At 35.4% G+C, this 12,417-nt stretch overlaps 1 protein-coding gene across 2 annotated transcripts in view; it reads left to right on the top strand.

The window, feature by feature from the left end:
- LOC108909408 (knirps-related protein-like) overlaps positions 1 to 6,018 on the top strand; it is a 51,499-nt gene extending 45,481 nt beyond the window's left edge. For both annotated transcript variants that reach the window (XM_018713744.1, XM_018713742.1), the window contains one exon: positions 3,709 to 6,018. In XM_018713744.1, the coding sequence (XP_018569260.1) occupies positions 3,709 to 4,629 (921 nt within the window). In that variant the 3' untranslated portion in view covers positions 4,630 to 6,018. The remainder of the gene's footprint in view (positions 1 to 3,708) is intronic.
- Positions 6,019 to 12,417: the final 6,399 nt, after the last annotated feature.

The raw sequence follows: 12,417 nt of genomic DNA, 5'->3' as shown, positions 1-12,417 counted from the left end.
CAGTAGAAAATAGCCATTGAATACGTTTAATTGTGTGTAAACATCGTTATGCGGGATTACTTTTTCATTACTAGTTATTTTTTTGCCACAAAGGAACATTTCCTAATCGCTATTAACTGCAGATTAGCCACTTTTTTTTCCGTCTAATCCCATCGCGCTGTAACCGATAATTTCGAAACCAAATCATCAAACTATTTAGAATCTGTTACAGCCGAGACGCAACTTATTATTTCTTATTCATCCTCGCGATGCCCCCTGCATTTTAGAAGGCTCATTAGAGCCGAATGCCGAGTCACGGGTAATTTGATTCGAAAATATTTAGCAAACGAGGTTTTAATGCTAATTCTATTACTAATGTAAATCAGGGGTAAGCCGCTGAGGCAACTCTCTGCCGTAACGACGAGGTTAAGGCTCAGGCGAAGTCGCCAGCGGACTGTCAACTCGCTTTCCAACGGTTTCATTGTCACGGTTAAGTCTCGGTTGTGAATTTCGTTAGAAAAACCGCGAATGTCACAATGTTGTGGGTGTAATGCAAGCCATTGTCTCTGTCTTGTGATTAGTTGCATAACGCGGCCCTGTCGTTCGTTGGGTACGCTGAGAAAACAGACCACTTGCGATTTTTATTTAAAAAATGTCTTAATCGGTTTCCTGAACGAATTCCTCAATGTCGTTGTAACAGATAGGCTAATTTTCCTAAAATATAAGTCACCATGTGAAAAAGTCATACCAGTGCTAAAAAAATGTCTTATTTTTGCAGTAATAGCGCTGTTTCACTAATTTTTTAACACCCTATATCTCGAAAAAATAGCGCTTCCTAGCATATGTTTGTAAAAAGTTTATTTTATCTAATTCGGATGTTCTCGAATATTATTACTGGGCAAAGCATTTTGGTGTCTCTCTGTATATAACAAAAGTATTAAAAATTAATCAAAAAGACACTTGCAAAAGTTGAAAATACATTTTTTTGATACACTGTTAAACCCTTCATAAGCTTTGTGTGAACTTTTTTTTGTTATTACCATAGCAACGCCAGTCTAAAGGACGCCATTTTGAAATATTTAAATTGTCATAACTTCTAAATGCCTGTACCGACTTCAAGAAACGACGGCTCATTTTAAAAGAACTATTAATAAAATTTACTTTTATGATATGGAAATAAACGTATTATTTTCCTGAGCAACGATAGACGACGCTAATCAGAAAAGTTTTGTAATTGTCCCTGTTTACTAAAGCAAAACAAATACACAAATCGGAGGTTAAATAAATCTTTATTCCCATGTCATAAAAATGAATTTTATTAATAGTTCTTCAAAATGAGCAACCGTTTATTGAAATCAATTGAGGTATCTAGAAGTTATGACAAATTAAAAATTTCAAGATGACGTCCTTCATACTGGCGTTGCTATGGTAATAACAAAAAATAGTTCAAAAAAACGACAATATTCTGTAATACTATACTAGTTGCGCCCCCTAGCCGTGAAGTTACACACTTGAAAATATCTTAAATCAATTTCATTTGGTCGTAATTGTTAATAGATATTTTACCCCATGATCATAGCACGTCTAGTTTTCTATATACAGCCGCTCCGCACCGTTAATGGATCACCCTGTATATACAGTTTGACCTTTAGATACATATATCAATAGTTTATTGCAAATACCGTGAAAACTTAAATTTTGTATCCTTTTTTTCGTAATTTTCTTTACTGGACAAGCTAGTATAACTTCAAACTACAGCGCGTTTTAATCGCAGAGCATGCGCAATTGAAAATTGGGCTGTGCATTGTTGTCAAAACTAATTTAAAAACCAAATTTCTGCACCACTCGCCTGGATTTTTTTTATTTTTTAGCATTAATCGCAAAATGATATAGTTATATATTATTACATATTCGGAAAGCTTATGAGCTTATTTAAGTTATAAAAAAAATCGTCAAGATTCGTTGAAAAACAACGGAGTTACAGACTCTCAAAGTTGACGGCCTATTGTTAAACAAATTAGGTTGGCAGCGGCAAAAAATAATACTGTCATAACCGGCAACCCGAGTACTTTCCCAGATAAAAATATTTTATTTCCTGCCGTTAAATAAGCGAAATTCGCTTGAAAATAATATATTTGATAGTCTGTAACTCCGTTGTTTTTCAACGAATCTTGACGATTTTTTTTTAACTTAAAGCTCTAGGCTAGTTTTGTAGGTCTTTTGAAGACGAAAAAAAGTACGTTACTGTTTTCTCGTGGAAATGAACGGAAAAAAGTTATAAGCGAAAAACTTTAATTTACGTAAAAATTATACAATTAACCAGTCTATAAACAATCTTCCCCCCATTTTTATGACTGTGGAAACTAATATGTTATTGTACATGATATTTAGCATCTATAGTGATAAATTCAGCTTGCCGAAACAAAAAGTCGCGTCCAACTCTATATTTTCTGGCCTATTTTATCTATTTGTGCTATAGCCCGGGTGTCCTTTATAATAGAAATAGAATCTTAAGGATTTCATCTGTTTGATGCAAAGTTCTTGTAGGTCTATGGTTAATATGTTAATATTTTCTAAGTCTGTTATTATTATTATTATTAGATTCGCAAACCTAGCCTGTTCTTTGAGTGTACAGTCCGTGTCTCCGTCGTGTGTCCGATTTGCATAACGGCAGCCCCCCGATTTGAATATAATTGCATACAATTAGTCGCCGATTACACAGTTGGCCGGTGGAGCGGCGTGGCGGGAAAGTGCTAAAGTGCGTCGCGGGCGAGCTAACCCGAGCACGACTTACGTCACTGGGCTTCCGACCCACTGAACTAGATGGGCAGCGGGCCGGCGAGGCCCAGCGCGGCCGCCCTAAACAATGCCCCTATGCGCAATTTCACTTTTATTGCGGCGTTACGCAAGCCCCGTCAGGAAACCGCTCGTTCGCGTCGATGGCACAGGAAAACGCCGGTCTCTTAACAGCTACACCTCCATCAGATAAAACCTAACATGCAATTATGCCAGCTAATATATCTAATTATCTGTTGCCTAGCCCAATAAGCTGTTGTTTGTAAACGTTAAGGAACCTTTTATTTGTAAGTCAATCAACGGATAAATCGGGTGGGAGATACGGTTTCGTTTTCCGTATTATTAAAATGATGTCGAATCTAATTGTTGCTTTATGTCTTACAGTTCTACATGCTGAAAATGGATCTTAAATGTGTACGTGCTGTGATTCACCTTAAAGAGGTCGATAGTGGCACGATTTATTTATGAAAGATACATCAAAACTTCAAGATGAACTCAAAGTTAATAACACACTTACGTGTCCATAATGACTTTACAATCTTGTACCTATTTGAAGTAGAGAACTGAAAGTCTAATAAGCCATATCTTGACCAAATAATATGTTCGTATTAGTATAATAAATAGGTATATAATATAAAACCTTTTTTTTGCACAGAAAGATATGATTTTGCTGGTTACAATACGCAGAATATTGGGAGTGTATTGCAAAAATTGACCAAATGCTTTTCACTTAGACTACTTTCAAAAGTTCATGCCATTTAAACATTGGTTTGTTTTACTCTTACAGGAAACTCTTTCAAGTTTCGAAATATCTGCATTGGGAGATGTACGTGGCACACTCTACATCATAAACGTTATTACAAACATAACCATAACAATAAATACATAACGATAAACGAGTGACATTTTTCTAATTCCGTTCTTTCTTTCCAGTCATTCTTTGGAAGATCATACAACAACCTGAGCTCCATCTCCGAGTGCAAGAACAACGGCGAGTGCATCATCAACAAGAAGAACCGGACAGCCTGTAAAGCGTGCCGCCTCCGCAAGTGCCTCCTAGTGGGAATGTCCAAGAGCGGATCACGCTATGGTCGCCGCTCCAACTGGTTCAAAATCCACTGTCTCCTCCAGGAGCAGCAGCAGCAACAACAACAAGCCGGTTTGAACATGCAACAGGGCATAAAACCCCCACAGAAGACGCCACCACTCCACCACCAACCGCTGGGGATGGGTTTGCTCGGAGTCAACGGCTTTCCTCCGCCTCTCCTGCACTTACCCAAGACCAAGGAGGAGCTCATGCTGCTAGGCCTTGATGAATACAAAAACTCAGCTTCCCCTTCGGTCAGCTCCCCTGAATCCCACAATTCCGATTCGTCTGTTGAAGTCAGTGATGCAAGGAGGTTACCGTTGTTTCCAGGACTATTACCCCCGACCTTCCTCCCACCCCCAGGTCTGTTGTTCCCTCCAGGTTACCCTCCCTTATACCCCGGGTTGCTCCAACCCGCCAACAACAACAACAGATTGATGAGAAACCACAACCCCGGCGTGGAAGCCTTCAACAAAAGAGTGTTCCTAGATGCCGTTTTGCAGTCACAGCGATCCCCAACTCCCGAGGAAGTAGAGACGCCGGTCCCCGCCGTGTCTCCCATCCAAGAGGATCCCATCGACCTTTCCATGAAAACCGCTAGCGAGAGGGGGTCTTCCCCGGCGCACAGCGACCGATCCGGAAGCGTCGTCACCGAGAGGGGCAACGGGAGCGAGGCGGACGAGGAGAGCGACTGCGAGTCCGAGAAGGAGCTGAAAAGGATAAAGATCCTGCGGCCCACTCCGCTGGACCTCACGACGAAGGTGTGACTGGCAGCGGCCTGACCACCACTGTGTTCTCCGGGGTACCTGGTGCGTCGTGACTCGCAGAGATGCATTACACATCACAAAGGCGGCTGTGCGCGTCTCACGCAGGGTAATGAGCTTGCACATAACATCAGACGTGCCGATCATGCCGTCCGGGACGATTCCGAGGTGTTTGCTATGAATGCGCGACGGCAACGCGGAATTTTTATTGTCGATCGATCGATCGCAGCGAAAGTTAATTGTTGGGTATTGTCTTAGGAGACGTTGATCTAGATCGAAGTTGGACAGCTGCACCTCTGTCCAAAAGCAATGCCGCTGGATGTGGCCGAGGATGACTTAGGGCCTCCATCAACGTTTCGTGATTGTCAGATACAAGGTGTCCCGAAAATATCAAACCACTACGAACCGAAACAATTTTTGTTGCACGTTCCACGTCCAATCACCGAACTTCACCACCTCCAAAAGTGTGCTTGTATTTAAAGAAAGCTATTGTTGTTGCTACGTCTGTGATATTTCTGTCTACCATTGTGATCTGTCACTTAACAAAAGTTCATTTGCCAACACAGACAGCCTGTAATAAACAACATCAAAATACAGAATGTAGTTTTTCATTTAACCATAGGCAATCCTCCGCAATTTCTTACAGGTCTTTGGACCAGTATAGATGAGTTCTATGAACCCCAATGCAACTTTTCTTGTTATATTATGACAAATTTACCATCGCCCAAATTTGTGATCTGTTTCGAACAAAAGGACTTGTTTCTCTGAATACGGAAAGGTACTCTGTTCATCAAATTTTTAGTATTGTAAAAAGAGATAGTTTTTAATGAGCTTTCTGCGAGACAATATGATTGTTTTAGTTAAAATTTCTTGTAAATACGCCCGTGTACATAGTATTTAAATTATATTAAACTGTAAAAATTGTCTAGTGATAAATGCTCCGTTTTTTTACGAGAATGATGTAGGCCAGTATGTATCTAAGATAAGCTTTCCTAAACGATTTGTTAGTTAATGTACATATGAACTACTTTTCTATCAAGCAGTGCAATGTTGAGATCTGTTTTTAATTTATTTATAAATAGCCGGTTCTTCTTTTCCGGCGTTGTAGTTAGCGAATATTGTTATGCGTTTCTGTAATTATATCTTTAAAGAGACCCAGTTCCTGGGCAACTATAAGTTGGGCATTTTTTATTCGAATTGTAAATGTATTTTATTTTATATGTTTTGTTAATATTGTGTGCGTTCTGATAGCTATCCTGTCTGAAAATAGGGGACTAGGGCCAGTTGTGCGTGCGCGTGTGTTTGATGAATGCCTGCGTACAGTTCGTGTTGTAATAAAACAAAATAAAAATATAATTGCGACCCCACGAATTTTATTCCCCACCCCCCAACCTTTTCCACAAGTAGTTCACCTAAAAATGCAGAGAAAGCGACAACAGAAATAAATATAGCTCAAAGTAATGTTCCATTTTGTGTTTTTTCTTTAGTATAGTTCAAAGGAAACATTGCATGAATTAGTACAAGTTACAAGAGGTAATATGTTAAACTCCACTTCTATGTTCAAAATAGTTTCATAAATCAAATAGTTTAAATGTATCTTTTAGAATAACGTCAACGAAACAATTATTTAGAAATTACAAACGAAGTTTCTAGTAAAACCAAAACTGAAGTAATTTGAAATAGCCACGTATTTGACGAAATTTTAACCAGTGGTCATTAATGAAATAAATTTATACATTTATAGGATAATTATTTATAAGTAATTAAAATTCCAAATTGTAACACAACTGTTTCTGCTTCTGCCACACAAGTCATTGATTTCTAAACTAATTCTGGACACTGAAATGATGATGATGAAAGATATTACAGACTGTGTTCTAAATATAAGAAACATGGAGATATATAAGATATATATAAGATAGGATATGTATAAGATAACATGGTTAAATTTGTTTAAAAAAAACATAAAAATGAGCAAACAACTATTTTAACACAGGTGATCCTAAATTGTCTCTATAATTTCAAGATGGGTAAATACATCAAAATATGAGGGTTTACCTTATTATTCTTGTACATGTAAACGTTTCTCTAAAAATAGTAGTGATATACAGGGCGAGTCAGAAAGAATGGGTCAACAATAAGCTGGAGATACTAGACACCAAAATATTAAATACATAAATACGGGGTGTTCAAGGTTTAAATTTTATTTTGAAATTTCTCAGTAATTAAGAAAGTTTTAATAGTATGACTCTGAAAATTGGTTATTGGGTTTTTTGATGTGAGAATTACGAATATGACTACTAACACTACCAAATTTCATGCTATCAAACATAATATTTTGGGTGTCTAGTATCTCCAGCTTAGTATTGACCCATTCTTTCTGATTCAACCTGTGTATGCAATTAAAAGGCAAAGGTAGATATATATTTTTGTAATATCTTGCAGGTCTTTCGAGATATCTTATTTATATTTTAAACTTAGACTTGTAAATCCCCATCATGCCTAAAGGGGGTCATAGTCAGTATTTCATTTCAGATTATTTAATTTTTATTCATGTTTTAAGTCTTTAATAAATATAAATGTCTGCATTATTAGAGAAAAAAACTGTAATCCTATTTAATTGTGATTTTCTAAGAAGTTTGTTTACGTATAAGGTTGCTCCTATAAACTATACTTATAGAAATTTATTTTTAATTTCTGATTTCAGTAAGATCTCAGACAAGTATTTGGAAAAGGAAGTACATTATCTTGTTGCTATTTATATATTTTTTTTCAAGCTATAACGAAACTAGCATAGGTACTTATTTTACATAAATTGTGGCAAATTATAACATTTCAAAGCATATTCGTTGGAAGATATGAAATATCTTAAAAGACTTTTAAGATATTGCAAAAAATTTTACTGCCATCATATTTATTTATTTACGAATACCAGCTATACTTGAAAAACAAACAAAATATGGCCGTAAATATACGTTATATCCGTCATCCATTTAAAGAAAAAAAGATATATGCATTATTTTTACCACCTACGATTTAGTAAATTAATACAAATTATTCCTTGCGTAAGAATAAGCTTGTTTTTAAATATTCAACTAAATTAACAAGTGTTGGCAAATACTACTATAAAAATTAAAAGTCCTATGTCGACAGGTTCTATTTATCCTGGAAAAAGGACTTAAAATAATACATATACATTTGACAAATGGAACACATTCTCTGTGAGTGCATTAAAAAGTTGACTTTCTTAATTTAATAAACCTAAATATTTTTATTACGTACAACATCAAAAAAATCATAAAGATAGAAGTGTTGCTATTTTTGCCGCTCATCATAATTGTCATAAAGTAGGATTCATACCGAGACTCATAATGTGATAAAGAGCATGTATAAAATACGAGTTGGGAGAACATCCATCTTACCAACACGTACATACATGCGAACACACAAACATTCCTTATGGAGATGAAACTAAAAGGATCAGATGTTATTGCGTTAACCTCTGAACCACCAACATGGGCGTTATCGTAATACATAATTTATTTATAGATGCACTTTAGTAATGAAATTTCTACGCAGGCTAGTGTCCCACGATATTTCGACTATATTTCAATTTCATTACTTCCCACATGTTGTTTATAATTGTTTGTGGAGTTTATTGCAAGTCCGCTTGCCCCGTACATCACGAAAAATTAAACGTTTGTTGCGTCACTGACACGAAATCGATTTGACTTCATAAAAACGCGAAACCTTTTTAATCTTAAGCGGCAGCTCCCTGAAATTTTTACGGGACGATGCCTTAGCTAGGAATCCTCGACCTGCCCTTGTTGCTCTCGGGGTAGGCTGTGCGGGGGCCGACCAGCTATTAGAATCCCTTTGTACCACAGATTAACTATTTCTTCATCTTTTGTAGAAGTTTTGATGCTTTTTGTTTTATTATGAAGCGGTTTTTAAGATTTGAAGCATTTTGTTTCGTCCTGAAATATTTTTAATTTAATATTTGTCGATATTTTGTGTAATTCTCTCGTATTGCTATCCTCAAATAAAATTTCACGCACTTGGGACTAAGAGAGACCTAAATCGTAACCATATTTTAGTAAGCTCTTTGGAGCTGGAGGAAAGCTGAATCGCATAGCGTCCATTCTTGCCGGGAGAGCGGCGAATTTATATTATAATTCGCCAACCGGTTTGAGTCTCGAATAATTGTAATTCTATACACTGCGATATGCGCGACGCGAGCAGTTTGATCGTACGACATCAAGTTTTAATCGAGGATTTTGCTGGCCACACAATAAGCATCGTCGGTATTACCAGGACTATTGGGGATTTACTTCGTAAATGGATGAATTTAAATTATATTCAGTCCCTTTGTAAATACTTAATCAAGACTCGAATAAAGATCGAATGTTAAGATAATAATTCTGGATTCAAATGAATAAAATATTTTCAACTATTATACAGGCCGAAGATATAATATACAGGTGACCCAAAATTAGTATTAAATAATTAACCAAGAGATAATACAATCTACTTAATGCGAGTTTATTTTTTCCCATATTTTATTACAAGATGTAAAAAATACTAGAAGATTTATTGAGTTCATAAGCAGGCCATGAATAGATTAAAACATTTTATTAAAATGTATTTGTCTTCATTTGAATAAAGAACCATTTCAGATTTGAGTTAACACGCTTCTAATAATGTTAAATGTCAAACTTGTTTGTTTTCAAAGCCTTCTCAGTAAGGAAACTTAAATATCGTTGGTATTTTGAAAATTTTATATTTCCCGCAAATTTACACAAAAAATAAAAAGTAAGGTATATATTATTGGATTGTATTTTAGCCCTCTTTCCGTTTTTGAAATAAAATACATGGTGTTCCATATAAAAAATAAAAGTTGTGGTCATATCGCAAAAACTAAATATATTGTCACATTTTTTTATGCCACCGAATCTATATTAAAAAAGTGTATGTAGAATTTTCAAACCGTCTTAAGATATCTTGAAAGGGAAACAAAAAAAGGACACCTGTAGCTCGAAAACAGTAGCAGATAGAGATGCGGTTTGCGCCATTGTTATTTTCTCGAAAAATGAGCTCTGGACTCTCTATCAGATTTGCTCTATCTATGACAGATTGAAATCCGACCAAATTGAATCGCTCGGTACCAACTTTACAAACATTTAACTAAGTAACTGTTTTTATGCATAGACCATCAGCATGCAAAAAAATTATGGCCAATTAAATATTCTCCATGCATTTTCTTCGCTGGACACGACGCATAGCAATTTTAATCCGTATTTATTTAATTGTTAAACGGACTTTATTAACCAAAACAGAAATAATTAAGCCATTTAACAGCCTCCTCTGCTTCGGACATAAATTCCCTTTCTTACAGTTGAAGTTCGTGTTGCTAAACTTGCAGTTGTAAAGAATGCATTTGCTAGAATCATGAATACTAACTCCCAGTGTTGCAATTATTATAATTATGCTAATGGTAAACACACAAGGGCGATTTTATCAGTCAGTTACATTATTTATGTGCTCAACTGGGTTAGTGGAACTTAATTATTTTATATAGATGACTTGCTGCTTTGTGATTTACATTTCGTTCCTTTTTAGGCCAGGGCGTGCATAGGTTCCAAGATATAAGTGAAAAACTCAGATAAAATAGGTATTTTTTTAAATTTTTTAAACATTGTTGCAATTTTAAAAATCTTCCGGACATCGCTCAGATCTAGATCTACACTTTTACTATGTGAGTAGTACTGAATGTATTCCAGCAAAAATTAGCTATGGAATTCAATACCAGTAATACCAAAGAGCTTTTGTTCTGCAATTTCGATATTTTGTTTCCCATTTACAATACCTTACGTTGAGAATGTTCCAAAAATGGTGCTTCACGTCAATCTTCTTCAGTGTCCCGACAACAATTTGAAACAAAGACAGGCGAAATTGTACTTGGTTAGACAGACAACACGTCCATCTCACGAAACGTTTGCAATTTTTTGCACTTGTAACGGACCATGTTATTAACATATTACGAATACGGTTGACCCAGCTGCAAAATTTTTTACATCGTAACTATGAAAATTTCACTTGAGTGAGGACCAATGAAGATACAGGCGTTTCAAAAGTCAAGTATGAGGTCAAACCTAACATTTGTTTTTTTACAGAATTAAATTTAAGTGACATTCAATATAATATTGTCATGTTGTATTAAAAGCAAAGCTTAAGGCATTAAAAAATCAGTTTTGAATAATCCTTAATTGAAAACATGTATGGATTTATTATGATTGCAATATATTACTATTTAATTTAATAAAAGGAAAAACTGTTCTATTTTACATCTTACGGAAAAGAAGCATACACTTTTTCATGTAACCAAAAACAATATTCTCTTTTCTAATTACGTTCGTTGCGATTTTCTTATAACTTCATTCCATTTTGATACCAGTGCGGATTTTATTAGTTACATTTGTTTGTTGACTAGCGGCTTTACCGCTTAATGTTTTAATATCTATCCTTCACATTTATAGCTAGCAATTATTGCAGAGCATCGAGTAGTTATACTATTTCATGAGAGAATAGAGTTAACTCAGCAATGCACGCCCACGACGGTAGTTCGAAGTGTGGGAATTTTATCTTCTACCTTGTACTTGTATCAGAAAGAATCCTCTTTACGAACAAATTAAATTTAATTGTGAAAGTAGTCGCCATCCAATATTCCCGCTACAGACGTTAAATTAGGGTATTTGTCTTCCATTTGTGTTACGAAATTTAGTTATTTATTATGTATGCACTTGTAGGGAATTATCTTACATGCATGCATCTTGTACTTCGGTTGAAACGCCTGCGTTAAGACAAAGTTCTTTATCGAACACCTCAAAAGGCTATCTAACGGGAACAGAGTTAATTTAAACGTTTGGTAGGATGGGTGGGTGCAGATGAAGACACAAACCCGATTGATATGCCTATAAGGAAACTATTGCTCTCAATTATATAATTTCAATGTATTTGTATTGAATTTTACTTGCAATTTGTGGTAATCATATTTGTTTTAAGTGTACGAGCTTAAAATTTGGCTGTGTCGATTTTTAACAAAAATAAATCGTATTTAATGTTTTGTCACCTAACTTAAAACTGTATAACGAAAATTTTCGTCTCCCAAAAACAAACCCGTTGATCACGATACTCATAAATATTCAAATTCGACCAAAGAAACATAAAATCGGCATCACACTAAATTAATTTTTTATTTAACAATAACATTTGAATAAATAACCCAATATAGCCATCAATAATTATTAAATGTTAGTCAATATATTACTTTTTCTGGTCGTCTGTCGATACGGTTTCTTTTCTAGCACACAGATTTAAATACCAATAGGAGTAGGTATCAAAACCCGACAAATTAATAACATTCTGGACGTCTTCGATTTCTATAGCATCCCAATTACAATGATTAGCATACATAGCACCAGATTATAGAAATAATTACCGGTCTCTGTTAGAGCCCACCTACTTCTGGAGAACTATTTCTTGGTACATTCGTAGAGTTAAGTGAATAAACTGTTAATATCGGTTATTTAAATAGTTAATTTTCCTATAAAAAAATAAAAGCACGACGACCTACTTTCTCGTTATCTCTTGAAAACTATTTTTTTTTTGCCCCAAAATAGCTTCTCTAGACTTGTACGGGCACAATGAGAGTTTTATCAATAATTGGAACAAGTTTCTGGGAGTAGAAGATATGTTTCTTATCTTACGTAGTACTTGTGACGTAATAAATTT

This window comes from Anoplophora glabripennis, unplaced genomic scaffold (assembly GCF_000390285.2).
Source record: "Anoplophora glabripennis isolate ALB-LARVAE unplaced genomic scaffold, Agla_2.0 scaffold143, whole genome shotgun sequence".
Taxonomy (NCBI): Eukaryota; Metazoa; Arthropoda; class Insecta; order Coleoptera; family Cerambycidae; genus Anoplophora; species Anoplophora glabripennis.
This window is presented reverse-complemented; position numbering and strand designations above follow the sequence as displayed.